The 22,820-nt window shown below is 39.2% G+C and overlaps 1 protein-coding gene and 1 long non-coding RNA gene across 6 annotated transcripts in view; one reads left to right on the top strand and one right to left on the bottom strand.

Moving 5' to 3' along the window:
* Positions 1–559: 559 nt before the first annotated feature.
* LOC135291425 (uncharacterized) lies at positions 560–10,116 on the top strand. 2 transcript variants are annotated; one of them, XR_010354222.1, is made up of 5 exons: positions 560–682; positions 839–986; positions 2,904–2,964; positions 3,671–7,650; positions 8,907–10,116. It is a non-coding gene; the product is annotated as an uncharacterized LOC135291425 (long non-coding RNA). The 2 variants fall into 2 exon arrangements; XR_010354221.1 differs by lacking the exon at positions 560–682 and having other exon boundaries at positions 702–986.
* The window catches only part of DAPK1 (death associated protein kinase 1), an 86,932-nt gene continuing 73,359 nt past the window's right edge, over positions 9,248–22,820 (bottom strand). For all 4 annotated transcript variants that reach the window (XM_064405603.1, XM_064405601.1, XM_064405604.1 and 1 more), the window contains 7 exons: positions 22,048–22,270; positions 19,560–19,748; positions 17,595–17,792; positions 15,250–15,388; positions 13,838–13,958; positions 12,244–12,432; positions 9,248–11,635 (listed from right to left, as the gene is read on the bottom strand). In XM_064405603.1, the coding sequence (XP_064261673.1) occupies positions 10,403–11,635; positions 12,244–12,432; positions 13,838–13,958; positions 15,250–15,388; positions 17,595–17,792; positions 19,560–19,748; positions 22,048–22,270 (2,292 nt within the window). In that variant the 3' untranslated portion in view covers positions 9,248–10,402. The remainder of the gene's footprint in view (positions 11,636–12,243; positions 12,433–13,837; positions 13,959–15,249; positions 15,389–17,594; positions 17,793–19,559; positions 19,749–22,047; positions 22,271–22,820) is intronic.

Below are 22,820 nucleotides of genomic sequence, written 5' to 3'. Positions count from 1 at the left end.
CTCAAAGCCAAGTGACAGCTTCCTCCTGATGGATGAGTGAGCTGAACTGGCTGAGTGTCCCAGGTATTAGTATGAACCCAAAAGACTGCAAAGCAAGGGTGGATAGGACAGGTCTTGCCCTTCTGGTGCAACACAGCATTAGATTAATTTAAGAAACTCAGGAAAAATTAATGATCAAAATTTACAGTGTTGGGACTAGAGTGCTGACTAATGGCAGAACCTGGTTAAAATCTCTTCTGTTGCAGGCTAAGCAGAGATTCACACCAACCAGTATCTAATACACCTAGCCTTACATACACACATCCTATATAAACTCTCTATTACTCTCTCTCCATTTTTGCCCAAACATTCTGGACTTAAGTAAAGCTAAAAAGTAGAAAAAAGCAAAATGTGAGAAGCACAGAAGTTGCTGCAACAGAGTACCTAACTGCTGTCATCTGTCCTGACTCCAGTTATAAACACACATGCACTCTCACACACCAGCAACAAACAGGTGACGTCAGCCTTGGTCACATTTGTTGATCAGTTGCCAGCAGTCTCCTGATCAAAACACTTTGAACTGTGGCTATCATCCAGAAGAGCACCTGCTCTTCTCTGCCCCAAACGTGGAGTTATATTAGCTGCTGCATGCTTAGTTTTGTTTACTGTTTCACACTAACTACATGTTTACAAGACAGCTTAGGTAAGCTGAACACAGCACTTAGTAAGCTGGCAGAATTAGACTCCCTCTTACAAAACATTCTAAAGGGACTCTCAGAACTGGATGTACAGGGCTCTCCAGGAAACCATACCAGAACATGGGCTGGCTTTAGAAAGAGTGGCTTATCTTATTTTCCAGGTGCCTTGTTTACCTGGACTGTGTCGAACAAGGGCCTCCCTTTTCCAAGACTCTGCATCATGGGGATTAATGAAGAGGACTTGTCATTGCCTCCAGCTGCCATTTAAAGCTGTCTCTGCTCCCTGCAGAGTGTGGATGGTTTCCCAAGGTGAGTGCCATTTTCTAGTCTTATTATTTTAACACTTAATTATTCTGTTCCCACTCCCCAAAGTGTTTTATTTACTTGGCTTGTTGGAGCTGGTAATCACAGGGAGTCTTCAGGGAGCAGAGGTTAGGAGAAGCACATCTGACTTCCAAGATTTGAAACTGTCACTGTAATTCAATGCTCTGATGGATTAAAAGCTGGAAGGAAGGACTATAGCTATTTACGATATAGCAAAGCTACACAGTTTGTGAAATTTGTTCCTCATGCAAGAAAATGAACCTTTTTTTGACCCTAGATTGATTTCAGTCCTTAGCATCTGAATACTGCACCTTTGATCAACAGCTACTAGTACATAATATTCCCAAGCATTCAACGAGGTTGAGAAGCCACATAATTCACACATCTCCTTCTTCTTCACATTCCCATTCTACCTTCAACAGCCATTTCCTTCCAAATAATTAATAAAAATAGCAGGAGATGACAGAGAATATTGAATGAAGTCTCTCTTACTTATGGGTTACACTGCAGCCCTCCTGTCCCCATAGGGGCATCCAGGCCAATCCCTTCATCATGCCAACTACTGCATCTCTGCCCATCAGGAATAAGACAGTGCTATTCCTGGCTGATGCTGGGAAATGTGAGGACACATGTCATCTGAACTTCCCTCTACCATAATACTGTGGCAGTGGCTTTAAATACTTTTTACTGTAAAACACAATTTGGACAACACTTCTCATCAACAGTGGGACTGATTCAAACACTAATAAGAGGAAGGACATCCTCACAATTAAGCATGTGTCAGATGAAAACTAAGTGGCAGAGGCAGTTTAATAACCTTGCACCACGCCCCGCCTGATGGCAACAGAGCACTCAAAAAATGCCTGTTGTTGGCAGTGCTAGTAAAGGCCTTGTAAAAATTACAAACGTGACACCATGTGTCTCCAGCTGGGATTTTTAAATGCTGGGAACCACCCTCTGGTCCACAGTAGAGAGTCTTCTGCTGGGCACCCAGAGGAAACACTTCTACCAAGCAGAGGAGGCAGAAATCAGACTCTCTTGGCATGGAAGAGAAAATATTGCTCTTGGACAATATTTTCAATGAGCAATTCCAGCCCAATTTCTTAGTTGTCTTGTTTCACAGTATAGCCAAAATCACTTGCACTACAAGATTTCCATACTTCATTATGTTTCCTAGATTTGAAAAAGACAAATTAATTCACCTGGCAGATAAGTTTTAAAACTGGAAACTGGAGAAAGAGAATACAAACAGCCTCTTGTTACAACTAAAATTACTGTATTTGCAACTGATCTGCTTCCCAAAATTGTCATTGTTTGCACACTTTACTTTTTGAGGTTAACCTCAGCGCTGGCATAGAAATGTAAACCCTTGAGTTGGCTGAGATTAGGTCTGCAGATCAGTTTCTCCAAGCTACAAATGGAAATTGGCTTTAGCTCATGCAAAATGTGGCTCTGGGCTGGGTGGATGTTAATAATAAGGTTGCATTGGCATAACAGTCTTCATGCCTGCTGTGTATGTGTGTATGCAAGGCTCTAAATTCCTCTTAGGGAAGGTGGTCTTCCTTCACGCTCTGCTGGTGGCAGGGAGAGGTGGGGCTGAGTGCTGCAGCGGGCCTGCCCAGGTTGTTCTTCCACACCTCCCACATCATGCCTGTAAGCATGGCTTTGGCAGGAAAACCCAGCTGCCCCAGTGGAAGGGTGCAATTTTGCCTCCCCCTTCCCAGTGGGAAGGTGTTGGGAAGCACTGTCTGTGGGAGCCCCCGTTCTCTTAGCCCTTGTTCTGGACTGGTGCAGGGCATGGAAAGGTTGCCACAGTGCAACCAAGTATACCTTCTTGGTATACTTTTGGTATTCATTTTGTTGTTATTGTGTGTTTCTTACTCCATTGTCTTTTGCATGCAGGAAATTGTTATCTCAGCCCATAGCCTCTGCCTTTGTCCCTCTCTTACTGGAACCTTTGGGGGTAAGTGGAGTGGTTTATATGGGTTTAATTTCCTGCTGGTGTTAAACCACCATAATTTATGTCTGTTATGCAAAGGCACACTGAAGTCATGACTCCACTGTGGTATTGCTATGGAGATGTGTAACAAGGAGTTGTGGCTTCAGATTGATAGTGGATTGCAGGAGTGTTTTAATACCAGATTTTGAAACTAGGTTTTCTAGCAACAGAAACAATTTGCATATTACTTCACTTACCAGTCAAAGTAACAGTTGGCAGAAAAGCCTCTTTTAGGAGATTATGGACAATTTCTGCCAAAGATTATGTTTTTCCATTGGAGAAAACTTTTCTTTTAGCGATTTCATTGAAACACACTAAAAACAATGTGCATCAGAGATGATGATGATAAATATTTACTGAAAGCAAGGGTTTCCCAGCAATATTTATATATGTTGGCATCACTTCTGGAAATAAAAAGGTGTAGTCCAATGAACTCTGAAAGAGGAAGGAATATTCCCCTTACTGCTTAATGCAGGAGTGCAACTACACACGAACATCAAACTTGAGTTCAGTGAGACCCCTTTGTGATTATGAAGTCTGCTCCTGAGCTCAGTGAGCAATGTGAAAGATGCTTTAAATCTAGCACCCAATAAAACATAAAGGAAGAAAGAAAAAACATAAAACAGTTGCACCTCTATTCTCACCAGATGCTATATTTTGGTATTTACAGGTATATCCATGGGAAATTCAGAGATCACATCCACTCTGTGCAGCTGAATTTTGCTGGAGCTGGGCACATGTTTGAACTGATAGTAGAAAGAGGCCCTTGGGACCATCATGTGTATCTAAGGAGCACCCAATGCATTTGCTTTGACCTGTGCTCTCCTTCTATGCAATGCCTGGCTCACCTGGTACCACAGACAGTGTTGCACATGAATAATGTAGCACTCTTTCCTGCAGTGAGCAATTTAAAGCAGAAAGGTGGCTCTGATAAGGGAATTCTGAAAATACTATGCTAGCAGGGAAGACTGAATGTTTAAATAACTGAACATCCTCACTGAAGATGAATGTATAAAACAAGGCAGAATTTCTCTCTGGCATGCTTTCCTTTGGTGACTGTGGGAGTTCTGTAGAGCTTTCCTAGCCATGATAGTAAGAAACAGGACAACTGCATGGTGCTAAGTCACAGCTGGGGAGGTTGTTCTTCCTGTAACTCTCCTTCACCTTCTGCTGAAAAATATTCTCTCTGTTTTGCTGAGTACAAACCAACAGTATGCCTTGGAGAAAGAATGGCAAGTGGGAGGTCACATGGTAGCTTTGCATTCATCTATTCATATCTGTCCTGTAGACCCAAATTGGCACCTGGTTAGGTTCCTTTCTGTATTTTCCTGGGATGGCAACAATAAGTGATTTACAAATAATTTCTCAGGCAGGTGTTATTACCTGGGATAAGAAGGCTTGGAAATCTTCCTCTTCACATTAGCACTTGCAAGCTTTTTGCCTTGATTCAGTTCTTGAAGCCTACATGGAAATTGTGCTAATCCATCAGTTTAAACATTCATGCAGCTCCTTTCTGAGCCTCTATAAGCAGATTGGTATTGCAGACGATGCCTTAAGCTTCCTCTAAAACCTGTACTGGTACCTGACTACCAGGTCTAGCAGCTGCAAGTGATATTTCTTTCTGACTGTGAGCAACTGAGGAAATTTAGCCCATTCTATCTGATGGTAATTTGGTTATGGTGACTCACCTCCTTCCATGTTTTCCAGGGTAATTGTTACAACATTCTCTAGCTGCCAACACAATCCCCAGGGGTCTGTAGAAAATTTTTATTTGAAGTGTTCTAGTTGTAGAGGGTGGTTGTTAATTTCTTTAAGTATAACCAAATCTGAGTCTAATCCTAGCTATCAGGTGTTATTGGGAAACACTTCTAAAGAGGTATCTTTCCTGCTTCTTCTGCAGATACATACCTTAGGAATGATGTAATAATCCGTACTATAGGCTTAGGAGAGTAGGATATGTTTCTGTCCTATAACTCATCTGGACCTACACAGATTTTCATATGCACTGACATGTTGCCTTTGGCACCACATTTCAGACTTGTACCTGTTGTTTTTCCAGTAATAAAAATTTTGGCTTAGCAGTAATTGATTGCACATAGCACTCTGCAGAGTACATTTTTTCTCACATTTGCAGCCAATAGAAAGATGTAAAAATGATACCAAGTTGAAGAGCTTTGTAGGTCAATTTAGTGATAGCGGGATTCGCTGCTAACCTTCTCTCTGCGCTTCTTTTGCTCAGCTGATTGCTACATCTGTTTTGACTTGTAAGCAGTCCTGTGTAGGGGGTCTGAAAGTGAAGCTGATTCATCCTTCATGGGACAGACTAGTCAAACTATACTGCTTTGTGGCCAGGCTAAAAAGTTGATTTTGCAATGTAATAAGCAGCTCAAAAAGTGAAGCACAGGATGACTCAAAGAGTCATACACATGCTGTCTTTTAACATCAGCAATCTAGCCCCTCTATTGCAAGAGCCTTCCCCTCTCTCCCATGTTTCTCTGACAGCAGTTTTGAAAAGTACAACTTCATCCTCCCTTCCCTGTGCACCACATGCTGGTGTCGTACTCAGTCCTTACTCATTCCAACCGTCTCCCCCAGCAGATTCCAACCCTCTCCCCCAGCCCTCCAGCTTCAATTGCTGAGGTGCAGCAGAAGCATCCTGACTATACTTCCAACACATATAGTCCAGATATAAACACATATTTCCAGTTAACTTCCAGATAACACATATACTTCCAGTCCACATATAGTCTCCAGGTGTGTTACAGTCAGCTGTGACTGTGCCTGAATCCATAGGGAACATACCTCACCAGATGCATTCCAAGTCCTGTGCGTTTTCATGAGCCTGGACACAGAGCCACCAGATATGCCTAGCCACCATTGCAGCAGGTGCTACATTTCTGCAGGAGTAATATGTACGGGCTCAGGCTGTTGGAATCTCTTTGCCAAGAAATCCATGTAAAATGCAGCATGTCCAAGCAGTCACTCCTGTTTGAGACCCCTTGTCACCCTGCCCTAAATTCTTCTTAGTCTTCCTCTCTGCCTGGAGTATGCGAGTGCATATTGGCGTCCTAGGCTTGGTGACAGCAGAGCCAGTTTGGGCAAGGTGGTCCAGGTTTGCCTTGTCTCAGGGCAGACCAGTGAATTTTAAGCTGCATCAACTGACTCAGCAACGTAATTGCTTTCTAAAAAATGATCTTTAAAGATGCATGTGTTGGATTTGGACCTCACCCAAAGCAGTCTGGCTGGTGCAGAAATGCTAGGTTAGTTTGGTTAAATCCAAATCCACTGAGATCCTTAGCTGGCTTTGAAGCAGCATAGCTGCTGGTCCCACTGCTCCTGGAAAGCTTCCTATGATAAATGGCGTAGCCATACAGAAGAATACCATCAGTTCCCTTCTATGTACTGCTCGTCTGACTTTTGAAGAACCAAGTACTTCTACTTGCAAAGTCTGAGTGGCTTGGCTATAACCCTTTTGGAAACCTTAGGCATTGTTGAAAACCAATTTTCTTTCTCTTTTCCACCCACTGCCTTGTCTTCTGAGTCAGACAATGCCTGAAAAGAAATGTGATTTTTTTTTTGTACAGTGGACAGAGTTTAACAAATAAAAAATCAAATAGAAATAAATTTCAATATTGTGCAGAGTGCTTCTAGGCTAGCTTCAAAGATACTTCAATGCTCCATCTCCCCTGACTTAGCCAACAGCATGCTTCATTTACTTTCTTTGGAGTTACAATTTGGGAATTACTCCTCCATTTCACTGTCAAAGTTGAAATAGTGATGCAATTCAATTGAGGCACCTGTTTTAAACAATAATGCTGTGACACAGCATCTCTGCAATAAAAAGGTTTCAATGAATTAGGGAGGTAACTTCTCCTTTGAGGGAGGAACACAGCAAACAGAGGTTTAGGACATGGAACTGGCTTCAGCACAGCCAGCCCTAAAACCTTCACTGTTGCTGTCTATAAGGCCTGACCATTTAGGAAAGTGGCTCTTTTCTAAATCTCCTCACTCTGTCAAGCATGTGACATTTGGGAGTTTCTAAGCTCTTGTAGTTTCATAATTTTTTCAATCAGTTGAATCCCAAAGGTCCTAAAACCTGTGACTCTGCATCTTACCCTTGTCTCCTCATCCTTGTAAGGTGAGAAAAATCATATATATCCACTTCCACCTGAGGCTGTCTCTGGATGCCCTTGCCCTACCTTAAAATCATTTACCTGTAACCACTGATCTCTTGTGGCTGTCTAAACTCAGCAGTTAGGTTAACAACAAAATTTCCAAAAATAGTACAACCAATATCACCCAATAAAAATAGTCATATGAAGCACTTTTATTTGATGCATGCTGCTGCATGCTGTGGAGAAATTATTGGAAAAATGGCCTGCACTAAAGTGTTTGCTTCTTCCCTATCTTCTTCAGAAAATTTCTTCAATATTTGAGTCTGGGTGCCAGTAGAATACTTCTCTTAACTGCAAGATAATCCGTAATGCATCTTGGCCTTGAGCAGCAAACTTCAGAGTTTGTCTGTATTATGGATTTTGAAGACAAAATGAAAATTGTCATTCATTGGTTTATCCTCAAGATTATGTTTCAGCAGCTCTTCTCTGAAGCTACAAGATCAGCTTCCAGTTTCAGTTATTTCACTGTCAGGAGGTAAGCTCATCACGTTCCTTGCATGTACTATACATTATGTACATTTATGACTAAACACTCTTGACTTTGCAAAGACCTGCATTTTCTCCATTTCTGGAGTGAGTCAGGGCAGGATCTGTGCATCTTTTAAACCAGTTCTAAAAACTGTACAATGAAGCTCTTCTCCTAGTCACATTCACAAAATGAAATAATTAATAGAAGTGAAGCAACAGAAGGGATGCTCACTTGTAACATTTGGCTAGCCTTTTTTTTAATCCCTAAATTGTCATCTAGGAAACAAAGTGGTTTTGTTTTTTTTTTTTTTGGATGAGTAGCACAGAATTTATAAGAAAGGAATCCAAGCTATCCTGTGACTCTGATTCACTTTCCTGAGCCTATTACCATGAAAACTGTAAATGATGCAATAAGCTGTGACTGCCAGCCAAAGGTTCATCATAAGTCCCACTAAGTAATTTATACTGCCAGGTCTGCATTTTACAGTAAATGGAAGCAAGGAACTGTGAGAAACATGCTGTTGGGAAGGGAAAAACAAAAAGAAAGTAAAAGGAGTAATTAATCAGTGCTGGTAAGTTGACCACACCTCTCAAGTGTGCATAAAACATCTGGGGAGGCGGGCAGGTGAGGAAACCTTTTCTAGTAGAAACCCAGGAAGTTCTATGACACAAGAAAGACCCCTCCACTTACCAGATCTGACAGAAGTACTAAACATGTCTGCAGCTGGAAGCTGAAGTGTGGTAGTGACCATTAATTGACAGAGGTAAATGCAGGCTGCATAGAGCTGCAGGGCTCTGCACTGGGACACTTAGAGCAGCGGTGGGAGACACTGAATGCAGTTTGTCAGAAGCAGAATATCAAAAAACACAGACAGCTCAGGGTAGGACTGCTTCTAAACCATCCTTCTTATTGAGGACTAGATTTTAAAGGAATGGTTAACTATGGAGCCCAGCAACAACTGGAACCTGGGGAAAGATTTAATTAAGCAAGGGTAAATAGGCAAAGAAAGGCAGAGGGAAACAGCAACTAGCATGTTAAGAAGATCTTGCTTAAATCCTTTGCAGGACACATAGAGCAGAGGTATTGTGCAAAGCTGCCTGCAGAGTGTGCCATACCAAGACTGTGCAGCTATCAGGGAGTAATGCTGAGATTTTAAATAAGCAGCACCAGCAGAGTCCCTTGTGTGATTAGGGGATATTTAATGTAAAGGACAATTATTGCAGCACAAGTTCTAATGCAGTGTCCTCTCTCTCTCTCTGCAGTACAGCACTATTTGGAGAATTCCTGATGACAGACTCCCATTTGCTGCTTTGGTTTCCATTATGAAAAACCACAAAGGAAAAGCTATGTAGCAAACTACTTTGGTTTGCTGTTTGTTAAAATGAATGCAGATTCTTCTGCTGTACAGGGACCACCTCTGCAATTTAAAAAAACCCCATAAATATTCCCTGCAGCATACTAAGAAATTTCCCTGAAGTCAAACGGGAGGCTCCAAGAACTTCAAGAAGTTCTTCCAAGAAGGCAGGCATTGCCTCTCCTCAATTCTGACTGTAAAGAAAAGAAGTTTTGATACCCTTCAGCAACAGAATGTGATCAACAAGGATGCAACAAGCAACAGTTTATTTGTAGAAAAATCCTTTAAAATTTACTACAATGTAAGATTAAGGAAAAAATAGTCTTAATATATGTACATACAATATATATAAACAAACACATATCGCACCATGAAAATTACATGCTTTTAAGAACAGAGAATGGGTTCTATTCCCTCATATCAATTTAAAAGTTATCACTGCAAGAAACCTTGCTTCCTTTTTTTTTTATCCCCATCAAAGTGTTCAAGTACAGGAAGTAAGTAATGCAGGATCTAATAGTAGAAAACCTTTGTTATACACAAATTACAACTGACAGCTAGACAATATTATTCTGCAGTATCCAACACTTGTATTTTTTGAACTCTATTATAATGATATGAACTTTTACCTGAGGTGCATGGAAATAACAAAGCATGATAATTGGCAAGTTTAAGAGATTTTCACATTATGATTTGACTGTAATTGAAGTTGATCAGGTATCACACCTATACCTATAGTACTGGCACAAGAATGCTCTGCGTGAGTCATCACCAATGACTTAGAAGTGCAGGAAAAATTAACAGGCAAGCACCACTTGCAATGATAAGCATGCAGACAATTTAAGTGAAACAGAGGTAGCATGTTCTTGTAACTCCAGCAGGGTCATTCAAATCAACTGTACCCTCCCTCCTGCAAAAGGCACTCACTTTTTCAGCTAAAAACGATGCACTTAAGTTTGGTCAGATTGACCGCAAATGGTGGATTTCTCTCCTTACAAATATAAAAAGAAGTTAAGCAGAGGACACAGTGAAAATGAAAAAAAAAACAATGTAAGAAACAGACACATAAGGTACTATGTGCTATTCTTCTCCCCCACCTTTTATGGGGAGAATTATATGAGAGTTGCAGTACGTAATCCAAAACTTAAGACTTTCCAGTTGAAATGGCAGTATTAAGCAGCACATTCTCAATCAAATAGTTTTAAACCACCAGAAGTACACCAGTCTTTTTAATAAAGAGCAACAACTCACAGTTAGGAGTAGAAAGTTTATGCACAAAAAAGGTGGTGCCAGAGAAGGATCCTCTGATGCAAAAGCTCATAAATTAGTATGCACTGTAACTTTTATACTGTATGTTTTATCCTTTCTGCACTTTGAAAGGATATCCATGCAAAATACCTCCTCTTACCGTGACACTACAGAACTAATTGAGTTATAAGATGTGCCACTGTTGCAACTGGAGGCATAAGCCTCTTGACCATTAGGATCTAAATTAATTTTGAATACAGAAGATGCCTTCAGTAAGAAATCTGCTGCGTCTCTGCGACCTAATTCTCTCAGCTTAGACATTAGTATGCCTACAGTGCTGTCAGGTGCATTACTCCATTCCTGCAGAAGGGCGTGAACTGGGCTTGAGAGAAAGTAATTTTGTGTTCCATTATTTGTATTGTATTTTGCAACAAGATCAGGGAGGCCCAGGTTCATGGCAAGAAGGCACCAATCTTTGCCCATTGGATCAGGTGGATCCAAAAGTCGACTTAGTTTTCTCCTGGTAAGTAGATTCAGATCAGAAACATGAATATCCATTCCTAGGCTTCCCTGGGAGTAAACATCAAGACACCCAAAACACAGTATACTGCTAAAGCTCTCTTTATATCCCCCCATAGTGTTAGTTAGTGATGTCTCCTTTTGACTCTGTGCACGGAAAAAGTCTCTAGGCTGGTAGACCATTACTGGTTCATGATGTTCCCTCAGCTGCTGAGGACTAAGGTAATATTTCCCAGTCAGAAGACCCGGTAAGGTTGTTGCTATTAAGTTATCAATGGTGCTGCACACAGAATCCAGAAGTAAACAGCACTTGATCTTCTCTGTTTCCAGTCCTCTGACTTGAACCTCTATACCCTGCCCATGGTTGACCAGCAGCACTAAAAGCTCAGCTCCACGATTCATAATCTTTGATCCATTTACCCACAAACGTATATCAGCATCTCCCTCTGTGCTCTGCTGATGAATCCACCTGCAGAGATTCACCTGAACTTTATGAAAAATTCCACAAGGAAATGGGGTAAGATGTTCCACAGGAACGATTCTAACACCACCATAAATCAGCACTTCATCCTCCTCATCTGTCCAAGACCTGTGAAGATTGTCAGTCTTTATGAGAGCAGGAATATCCACCATTGCTCCACTGCTAAGGTCCCTTGCACAAATATCCATGGCATCCAAAATCTGTATCAGTTCTTCCACATCACTATCTGTCACCAGCCGCTGGATGTCCTCTATGGTGTACCGACCTCTGTAGTGATGGAGGGCTTTTGGGTTCTCCACTGACAAGATTTTTCCAAGGACATTAGAACAGAGCCAGCGAGGATCCAGAAGCACAACGTCTTGGACAGTTTCACTCTGCATAATGTTAATCTGTTTATAAATATGAAAGTTACTGTTTACATCTTGTGAAGTACAAGATGATAGCCCACCTTCTCGCCTTCCTAACAGACTGACCCAGACTTTAATTTTGATTAAAACTGCTCACAGGAAAAAAAACAACAGTGCATTTAAATATATGCCGAGTACTCAGAACAAAAAACAGATCTTGTTGTTATTTTCCACTAGTAATGAGATGATTAGAGCCCAACAGCTGGAAAGCCTAGTCATGCCCTACAATCTACTTATGCAAAGATATTATCCTATTACTCAATTTCTAGTGGACACGTATAAATCTCTTATATGCAGTGAATACTTCATTGAAGGGGACAACATAGTGATCCTTTCTGGGTATTTTATGTTCCTATAACTATAACCATAAACTGTAATTCTTCCTGTCTCAAAGAGATTCCTTTAACAAAATAGAAGCTGCAAGACATAATGATAACAGAAAGTGGTAATAAGCATTCTCTACTTATGATGTCTTAAGAGGAAGAGAAAAAACCAAGCAAGTTTAGACATTTGCTTAAACTCATAAAGAAATATTCTACCAGAACAGTATCTTGCAAATAAAGAAATGGAATTTAGATAAAAATACTTACTTCTCCTATGCTATGCAACTGCTGTGCAATATGCCGTAGGTCATTTTCGCTTGCTAAGGGATTAAGATGTTCCTGTACATCATACACAAACTGCTGCAAGGACATCAGCTGGTTGGGCCCATTAATTTTTCTCCAGGAAGGCAGTGTGGAGATTATTTTTTCACATAGGTGAGTCATAGGTGGGCAAGTCTTAGAAAAGCACAGAAAACATTCACTTGAGAATAGTGGTACTATTTTTTTTATGGAGGTCTAATGCATTTATAATGAATATTCAGATCTAAAGAGCTCCCTTTGGGCTGGACCCTACTCTTTCATGTGGCATTCACTTGCCATAAGATCTATCTACCTTTTCTTAAAAAAGTTAATTGCAGAAACTAGTTTTTCACTGAAGTAAGCAAATTTTCCAAATATCACCATGAGTTGCCATCATGCATCTGCAAGTTAATGCTTATTTCTGAAATTATGATAATTTATTTAGAATCTGTACTCATCAGTATCTTTAGAGGACCAATTTACTTCAAAAGGTGAGACAGCAGGGTACTAAATAAGAAGCAAAAATGCTACTTTGATGAATTGATTGTCTTAGACTTCACTGATGCTTTCTTTCTCATTCTCAAGCTACAGCCTCCACTGCTTATGGAGTAAACCCCTTCAGATTTCAAGCTAGTGACTATAGTTATAATAAAGATTTCTTAGAGAAGAAAAGCTTATAAAATCAAGAGACCATCAGGAATGTAAAAAAACCTGAATTTTTCATGAATCTAAATATTTTCCTCAACCCACAGAATTAACTCAGTAATACATCCACTTTTAATCAATTACAAAAAAATATGTTTCAAAAGTAGCTGCAGAAAATCTTGTTGGTGTGTAAAGTGATATTAATCCATTTAGCACAGGCTACAAAAAAATCGACTTGGTCACCCTTATTATGGAAGTCTCCATGGATTCATGGTGATAACATCAGACCATGCCTACACTTTACCTTCAGTCTCATATGCATATACCTACACATACAGATACAACTGCAAGCAATATTTTTCAATTAAAAAATGCAGTCAAAAGTTAATACATATTCAGTTTACATAGCCATATTTGGAATTATCTTTCTAACAGTTCAGAAAACTATTCTACTCTGGTGGGTTTATAAGTGAAAAAACTTATTTTCCTGAAATACATTTATAATGTATTTCTCTGTTTCTCTATAATACTATGCTGCGTTAAAAAAACCAACCAACCAAACAAACAAAAAAAACAAACAAAAACAAACAAACAAAAGGGGGGACCAATACTGGAATCCAATTACTGCCAATCAAAAATCAAAATTTTGACTTTAAACTCATATCTTAAATTGTCTCCTTTCCACAGAGAGTATTTTGGTCATCTGCTTGAAACAGCTACTATTTTCAAAATGCTGACTGAATCTTTTATGTCAAGGCTTTGTTTATCACAAGACCTGTCAAGTGTGCTATTACAACATTGGAACACCAGTGGTTTCTGTATGCTTCATTATTCTAAGTTTGAAATTTACAGTAGATCATTACACAAGACATTCACATTTTGGCTCATCCAACCCAGACTATTAAACACTACTTACAGAAATTATCTGGCTTCTTATTTCTTGCAAGTGATTTCGGAGCAGCTTCATATCTTTAGACCCAGATGCTCCAGCATCCAGGACAAATAACTTTTCTGAAATTTGCAAATCATTTCCAAATCTAAACAAAAATAATTATTATTAACTTAGCCCCAAATCCAGTTTATTTCTTAATACAATTGTACTTCAGTCTTAAATTATAATAGAGTTGTTTTTCCTCAAGGAATGATGAAGTTTAAGTAATGATTATACTGAGATATTTTATAAGCACAGACACTATAGCTGCTGTGTAATTTTCTTGAAAAAAAGCAGAGGTATTGAGAGAAAATTGTTTTCTCTCAGGATGAAGAGTGAGTAAATGCATCACATGACCTGTAATTACAAACCAAAACATTTTACTAGAGATTACAGGAATTTATTTGTTTTAAGGTCTTAATGTCTGTTGCTTGCTTTCTTCTCACTTTAAATAGTTCAGTAGTCATTGCTGTTGACAGCTCTCTTTCCACTTACTTTTGAGTTTCCAACCACCCAAGCCTGTTTGCCTAGCTGTGGAGATTTGCATTTAAGAGCACTCCAGCACCAAAGATGACACACAGGTATTTTCCTATTGGTTTATTTCAGTTGGTTAAGATACTGTCCCCCTCTCCAACTGTTGTGCTGGAATTCCTACATCTGTTTCTTGTACAGCCCAGACAAGTGTCCATACTTGCAGGTATGGATGATTTCTCATACCCAGTGTTTCCCACTTACATGCTCACTCTGAATATAAAGTATTGTTACTTTAAACAATAGTGTGTTTATGGAAAATTTCCCATTTCCATCTACCATTAGCATGTGCTCCAGACATTTGCTGAAGAATGCTGTAAGTTTCGCTAACCTCTGTGTACTTCTTGGATGACCTTGTCACCTTGTGACTCCACAATGTCCAGCTTTTTGCAAACTGTGTGGAGAGTATTTCCCGGTCTCGTTTAAGCTTTTTTCATAGCTATCCTAAATCAGTAAACAGCTAAGGGTAGTTCTCTGGTAAAGTTTCCTCTTTTGCATCCAAAGTTTTTAGCTGCAAATGGCCTACTTTTCTGAGACTGGTACAAAATCTGAGAACCAAGATGTTAGACAGAAAGTTGGAATGGGTCTTTGGATGTAGCCCAGTGTTTACAGGGTGAGACTGCCTACACAACAATTAATTTTGACACCACTTGGCTCATTTTAGCTCACTCAGGGCAGCTTACTCACTGTAATATTGGTAAATGTTTCAATTTTAGCACAACATATGCTTCCTGAACATATTCAAAATATCATAATATATAATATATAAGACATATAAAAACATTTTACCCCTTCCAATGCATTTTCGTATTTTTCTTTCCAATTAGCATGTTTAAACACTATGTATAAATATACTTCCCACTTACCTGTTCCTGATTTCTTTCAACAGAGAGATGTCTTTGTCATACCAGAACTCTCCCCCGACAGGCCGAGGCAGATTCACTATGTCAGCATGTGTGGCAACCAAAACAACACGCAGGGGACTTTTCAGCTTTCCACCAAATGCTAGAAGAGAAACAAGAGGACTCCCTCACTATGAGGCATGCTTATGGAGATGGCTGATACCCAGAAAAGCAGAAATACATTTTACATTCTTCATACCCACCAACCACTTTTGTAGTTATTTACCAACTCTAGGCACAGCCATCAACAGTGTAACCGCTCATGCCCTGGCAATTATCTGCTTATAGGACTGTGTATATAAGGCCCAATTTTAATAGCTAGACAATTTGAATAACATCAGATACATTTATATTGTGTTACTTTATTGGTTTAAAACACTAGTAATCAGTAGCACTAATGATATAGCTACTAACTACAAACTATGATAGTGTGAGGGGAAAAAAATTAGAAATATCAGCTTTTTGAAAGGATTTTGCATAATCTTTGCATAGTCCTTAATATTACAGATGCAGAATCAAATATCGTAAGAACACAAAATGTCTACAACATTCATATATTGATATGAATGCTATTTTGCAGTACTTACACAAACAATGACCTCTCACTTAGGTGAGAGTTAAGTAGGAAAGCCTGGCAGAAGCCATGAAAAAGAATGAGAAAGAAAGAAAGATACAAATGGCATGAATGAGGCGACAGTACAGAACACAGAGTTTTCAGTCTTTTCTCAGACTCATATTTCAGAAAATAGAAGACTTCATTAAACTATTTTTAAAAGACTATTTTTAAAAGTACACTCAATCGTGCTATTTTAGCCTTAAAAAAGGTCACATGGGAGAAGCATGCTTACATCACTGCTTACTTCTCATCAACTAAGAGCTACATAATCTTGATTAATTCATAAAAAGCCACATTTCCCCAAATCTCTGCATAACACTTCCAGGCAAGTATTTTGCAATTATCTTCTTTTTATTTTCCTTTTTAATTGGCAGCTAAAGACCTACACAAAATAACTGGAAAGTAATTCCAAGAGTTTTAACTTTTCTGCACACATCAGTTACTAGATATTACTTGAGAGATTTGTAACAATGCAGAAGATGGATGGATACCAGACTGAGCTGATCAGTATAAACACAGAATTAAATGAAGTATGTAAATAATACTGGTAATCAGATAAGCAAGAAGAAAAAATCAACTAAGACTGAGGAGCAGTGAAAAGCTTTCAGCAGTTGCAAATTAGCTGTATTTGCAGCTTTGTCATCTTTTTTGCAAATTTCCGAGCTTTAACTTTCACAGGTAATTTGTTGTTGGTATTATTAACATTGTCATTTGATCTAAAACAGAAAAAAAAATGCAGATGCCTGAACGGAAAACCAAGGGCTGGCCTTGGCTCATTGTCTGGCTGAGATAATGCATACAGAAAGAGAGAGAAAATAACTCTTTGCACAATGTTAAGTATTTAATACATTTGTCAGGTGAATCCCTAGCTAAAAATGTCCTTTAGTGCTGAGTTAGATCCATCAGCTGGAATAATCTTTCAGATCATAGAACATGCCAGAGCTTGGTTAGTCCAAGAGACTGTCACAGTCTGCAGACCAGCAATCAGCTACAAATGCAAATAAGTTCAAATAAGTTACTGTATATACACCTGGACAAGCAGACCTTTTAAGAAAAACATTACTTAAGTTAAGTTTGCCCACCAAGTAACTTTCAGTAAGCCTGAATATACAACAAAATTACTTAAAACCTGTGCAAAATTGGAGCATATGTGAAATTTACAAGAAATACTGATTTCTGGGCATCAGCACCAAAAAGTTACCATATTTGAAGTCCAGATAGAATTTTAGTTAAACACATGAAAGTTGCACATACTGAGGGATAATGCTGTTCCGTAATACTGTTCTGTTCTGTTGTCACTGACAAGACTATATTTATGCTGAAAATGTTGTTTAATGGGCTAGATATAAGAGGAATTTAAGCGAAGTGTCTAAACTTGGTGTTGAATGGTTCCAGCCCTCAACACTCTTGATAGCTTATCTGACATAAAACTTCATCTGCCATGTACAGATGTAAATCCCAGTGCCACAAAATATTTCACTGTACTTTGTGACATTTTTATTTGAACTAAGTGGTGTGTCCAACACTTCTGGCTTCTTCCACAGATAAAATTCCCTTTTGCCAAGAAACCTAATGTAAAGTTTGTCTGCATACATGGGAATGAAGACACCAAACACGGATGACGTACAGAGTTGCAGAGAAATACAAGAAGCTTTATATCTCTGATACTTCATTAACAAGCACAAGAACATACCTATTGGCTCCTCAACTGGGACCAATGATTTCAGGAAATTGAGCCAAAAGGTCACTTGGTTTAACTGGATTTCATAAGGCTCCTCAAGGCTAAAAAGCACTATGTGAATTGCAGTGTGATCATTTGCAGCAAAATAATCATAACAGCAGAAGTACACAGGATTCCCAGAGAATTCCCAGATGCTGAAATCCCCAACTCCTGAAAAACAGACAAATAGATGAAGAGATCATCAGTAAGCATGAAACATCTTCTGGCCATGGAAATACAAACAAAACATTTAATCTAATTTAAGCTGTTACAAATATCAACTGTATGCATGTGGGAAAGCAAGACTGAAAATGCAATCATGAACAAAGGGAACAAGTTTCAGTCAGTTTTAGGGGTTTAGCAGATGGACTCTCAAAGTCTTTTCCTCTCTCACATTCCTTCTCTAGGACATTTAGCCTGATTCCGTATGTAAGCACCTGTGTTAAATGCAGGTAGTCTTATGCAATTAAATTGATCTTTACTTTGAACAACAGCAGCAGATCTTTTAATTGTCTTGAAAACCAAGAATAATGGCTCCCATTCTTTCCCTGTTCACCTCAAAAAAGCTTAATATTTTTATTATTCTTCTTAACATGCCACCACTGATTTAAAAAATCACTGAAGCACATTCTGAGCAGAAGCTGTTTTGCTTTACAGAACTGTACTATTCACATTGTGTAAATCATGGCTGAAGAATTACCATGATAAGGGTTACAAGACCTCCACGCTTCTTTTTGCCATCTATAGCTTTGGGTGACAAAAGTGTTAGTATGATGCACTTCCCAGATGCACCATCTGATTAGGATGATGTCTGCTTCACCTGTACTACTTCTAAATAAATACATGGTGATTAAGATGCGCCTCAAACTTCTAGAAGGAGAGAAGTCAGAACACTGCAACCTGCTGTTATGAGTACAGCTACTCAGAGTTCACCTGTATGTACACTTTGTTCTGTGTAGTACAGAACAGAGAAAGAAAACTAAGTCCTTCTGACAGTCCATGGCACAACTCTGTTTCCCTGCAGAATTTGACTGGGCTTCAAATTATAGTGAAGGAAGAAATTACCCTACACAAAGAACAAGTTTTAGCTACTTGGCAAACTTTTCAGCATCTAGGATAAATGTTTTGTCATTGCACTTGTTATTATGCACTGATGAGCAGGTTTCTGTTTCCAAGGTAAACTCTTGATTAATACTAACTCAGCTTCAAAATTGCAGTTGCTAAGGCATGCAAAACATTTTCCTTATGAAGAAGAGATCTGACTACCAATATAAATGACAGTTAGTGGGGCTGGTGGAGACAATTTGTGTGGTGTCAGTGTCAAAAGCCATGTGTGTACTTAAGACACCTTCTGTGATTGACCCCTCTTACTGCTAACTGGCTTCAACTGCAGAGCAGTTAGTTTCCTTGCAAAAAAAGAAATTAAATCAGAAGCTTTACTCACAATGACTGATGAGCTCCAGGGCTCACCAAAAATGCTCCAGTCCTGACAAGGAGTGAGAACAGTATGTCCTTTGCATAGCTGGGAATATACTTAAATGGTGAGGACTAAATGGTACCAGGCTAAATCTGATAAAATCCCCAGATGATGTCTAGTATAGATGAAGAAGCCTTCATAGCAGTAGCCACATTGCTGACCTGCTCATGTCATACCAAATCCCTTTTCTACTCTCCCACTTACTCACCTCAGAAACATTTCTATGTAATACTGTAAAGATCTGACATGAGTGATTAAAATGTGTATTACAACAGCTAGAGAACTTCAGGCAGATTTACTTTCTCAAACAAATTAAATCCCACCAGTGTTGAATTGCAAACACAATCACTACTATGTCAAGTCAGACTTCCCCCCCACCCCCATTTCTATTCTAAAAAACAAGTTAAATGGCATTAGCTGTTATACAGCATTAAGGCACCCCAGGCCAGGGCTCTTCTTACCATACAAGCAGGCATTCTGGATGTCAATGGCCTTGGTGGACTGGTCATCAGAAGAGAAGTGAGAGTGATGAGCAGGTGATACGAAAGTTTCTAATACCCCTTTGGTCAGGCCTGGCTCAAACATCATACTACGGCTTCTCACGCTGACATTTTCACAGCCAGGATACAGATTTGTAATACTTACAGAAACTGGGTCAGGGAAAGGAAAATGAGATTACAAACCATGTGAAAATCACAACAAGACCACTTCAAAACAAGTATGCAAGCCATAAAAGCAGATTAAAAAGCCCAAAGTGCTCTTCAAAGAAAGAACATGTCTGTGAAGCTGTGGGTGTACACAACTACATTCTTATTCTGAATGATTAAAAGGAGAATATTAGAATGATCCTATAAATCACTTAAATCCATTAGCAGATATACCTCTGAATGGAAAGCATAGAAGAAGACTGAAATTTATGTGTATGAAAGGTTTGAATAGTTAAAGTTCTGTGTTGCAAAATACTTTTTTTTTTAAGCTAAGGGCTACAGTTTCACTGCATGACTTATTATTGGCATGGAAATGTCACAGATTCATATTATTGATTCCTGTAAGTAATGATAAAAAATGTCTGTGTAACAAGTGTCATCAGGGTGGTGGGGGAGAAAAGCAGGCCCTTAACAAAAAGTATTTTACTAATAAGCAACTTTTAAATTCCTGGTTTATTCAGCTTCCCAGAGTGCAAGAGAAACAAAAGGGCTTTTTAACTGACTTGCACCATCTAGTGGATAAAGATTTCTCTCCTCCAGTATATGGCAAATTCTAATGTTCGGGTTTTACAATAGAAAGAGATTACCAGTTAGCTGTCAAATTACACTTGCATGTCTGATCTCCTAGGGTAGTATTTTAAATCTTTTGGCTATTGTAAATAAATACTTAGTGAATTTGCACACTTATTTTTACAGAATTTAAACAAACTCATAAACAAAGAAATCTTATGTGACCAAGTACAGACCAAATTGTGCTGATTTAAATATTTATCTGATTATGTCACTCAGCCCAGAATATAATTTACATGCTATATAATGATTTACATCTCGAAAGAACTTACACTGAAAGAAGCAAAATAACCCCATAGTAGATTTGTATATATACAACTGCATGTCTTTCTGGCTTTATATCTAGATAAGCTCTTTTGAAGGGCTTCAAATTCACTTTTATTTTTACACTGATTTGCCAGTGTGACTGGCAGTCTTTCTGATTGTATGATGGTGTGAGCACATAAAACCTCTTCTTTGGTTCTTTTACCAACCAACACAAAAAAATCTAACTTCAGTCAAAACCTTTCTGTACTGCCTCCAGGAAATTATAATCCTTGAGTGATTTATCACCTTTTGTATGACACAGTAAATTAAGATAAATAAATCAAGAACTTTTGATTGATTAATTTAATCAAGTTCTTTTTACTGTTGTCACAGATGTGAGGCCCTTGTATAAAGCACACATCAAATGCAGTAACAGTCTCGGTGGTATGGGTCTTGCCTTGTTAAGCCACATTGTGAATGCCCTATAGCTTCCTCAGGTGAATAGAGAGAAAGTAGAGATGAAAACTACTACTAGCACTGTTCTAATGTTACTTAAAAATCATGAATAAAATCCAAACCTGCAAGTATTATCCAAAGTTTTTTTTTTTAAAGAAGAGACAACCCTGACCTTACACGTAAGACCACTTCTAAACATCTATTTAAACTTGAGCTCCTCAACATGCTTAGCTGGCTTGTGTAGGCTCCCAGTGTTAGAAAAGGGAGCTGGACACTGGTCTATCCACTGTCCCCCTGTGGCTTCTTCAAAAACTGGGCACAGGCTTAAGCATAAACCTAGCTAGTTTCTCTACACCTTGCAGCTCTTCCCACTTTGCACAGGCCAGCTGGTGCTACACAAGCAATCTATTCCCTAATATTTGTAAACATTTACTTCAGTTTGGAAAAGTTCCATTTTCAGCTTGTTTGAAGACGATTTTAGACACCACTAACTGGGCTAATTCAAACCTCTATCTTAGGGAAAAGCACTTCAGAGGCAGTTCTGAAACCTGGTACTACTTAAAAATCACATAGAGATGAAAAACCGTTCCAATTTTGCAGCATTTATTGAAGTTCCTCCAGCAGAAAGGAAGCTAGTAATGACACTGATGTTTGCAGCTGAGGACTTTTTGTGACAAATAAGTAGCAGTGTTTACAAGTCCTGTCCTCTGCTGTGCAAGTTCACTTATGCAGCATGTAAGCAAAAAACCCTTTAACTACTCATGTATCCTTCACACTGACTGGTACTCTTCCTCTTATTTTAGGTACAAACCTAAGCACAGAGAAGACAATCCCTTCTCCCTTTTTCTATTGTTTCTTATATGATTAGGCTGTCCTGTCTTCTGCAGTGCAGCCAACAGCTTCTTCTTAGGAGCTTAGAGAATAAGGGGAAGCTGTTTTCTCATACAGACATTATGGTTCGAAACCATACCTGAAGGTTTGGAAGACAAAGGTGATGGGGGGAATCTGCTTGAGTTTGTGGAGGAAAGCCTGGGCCTGCGTCTTCGGAAAAAGCTTCGTATCAGGCCACATTTGAGAGACTCCACCAGGGTGGTTTTCCCAGTGCCAGAGTATCCAAACAACTTCAGTTTGATCCGGGGCTGTGGACTCTGTGTGTGCCTCAGCTGCTGGATAAAAATCCCCCGGTGCGCATCCTAAAATTCAACACAAAGAAGAAATCAGAATGTGTGGCAGGGAACTTCTGCCTCCCAACAAACTCAGTGTGGGGTTTAGATAACACTTTCTTGCCCAGCTGCTGTTCCTCTGGTTCATCGTGCAAGCCATCAGTTACTGGACAGGCAGACAGGAGAGCTTAATGCTCACTCTCAAGAGGTGCCTTGACGTTTCATGAAAATCCCATGTCTTCAGGCTCAAATCAGTGAATGGAATTATTTTGACCACCAACGGAGAGGGCAAAGGTGTCAAAACTAGCCTCTGTCAGTGCCCCTTCTCCTAACCCATCAGTCTCAGAAGGTTAACCAATATACATACTCTTCTGGAACACACATGCAGCACCGAAGCATTTTGCTGTGATAGCTATCACATGAACCATCCAACAACTCAATGTGCATTTCTTCTTTACTTTACATCAACTTTTTCAGTGCTTCTCATGTTTGGATGAATTTCAAGGAAACAGGGAGAAAGCAGGAAAGTGTAAGGGCAAAGGAACTAGGTTAATCTTCCCTTTCTTCATTCCTCCATTTG

This window comes from Passer domesticus, chromosome Z (assembly GCF_036417665.1).
Source record: "Passer domesticus isolate bPasDom1 chromosome Z, bPasDom1.hap1, whole genome shotgun sequence".
NCBI lineage: Eukaryota > Metazoa > Chordata > Aves > Passeriformes > Passeridae > Passer > Passer domesticus.
Note: the sequence above shows the minus strand (reverse complement) of the source record. Positions and strands in the feature narration are given on the sequence as shown.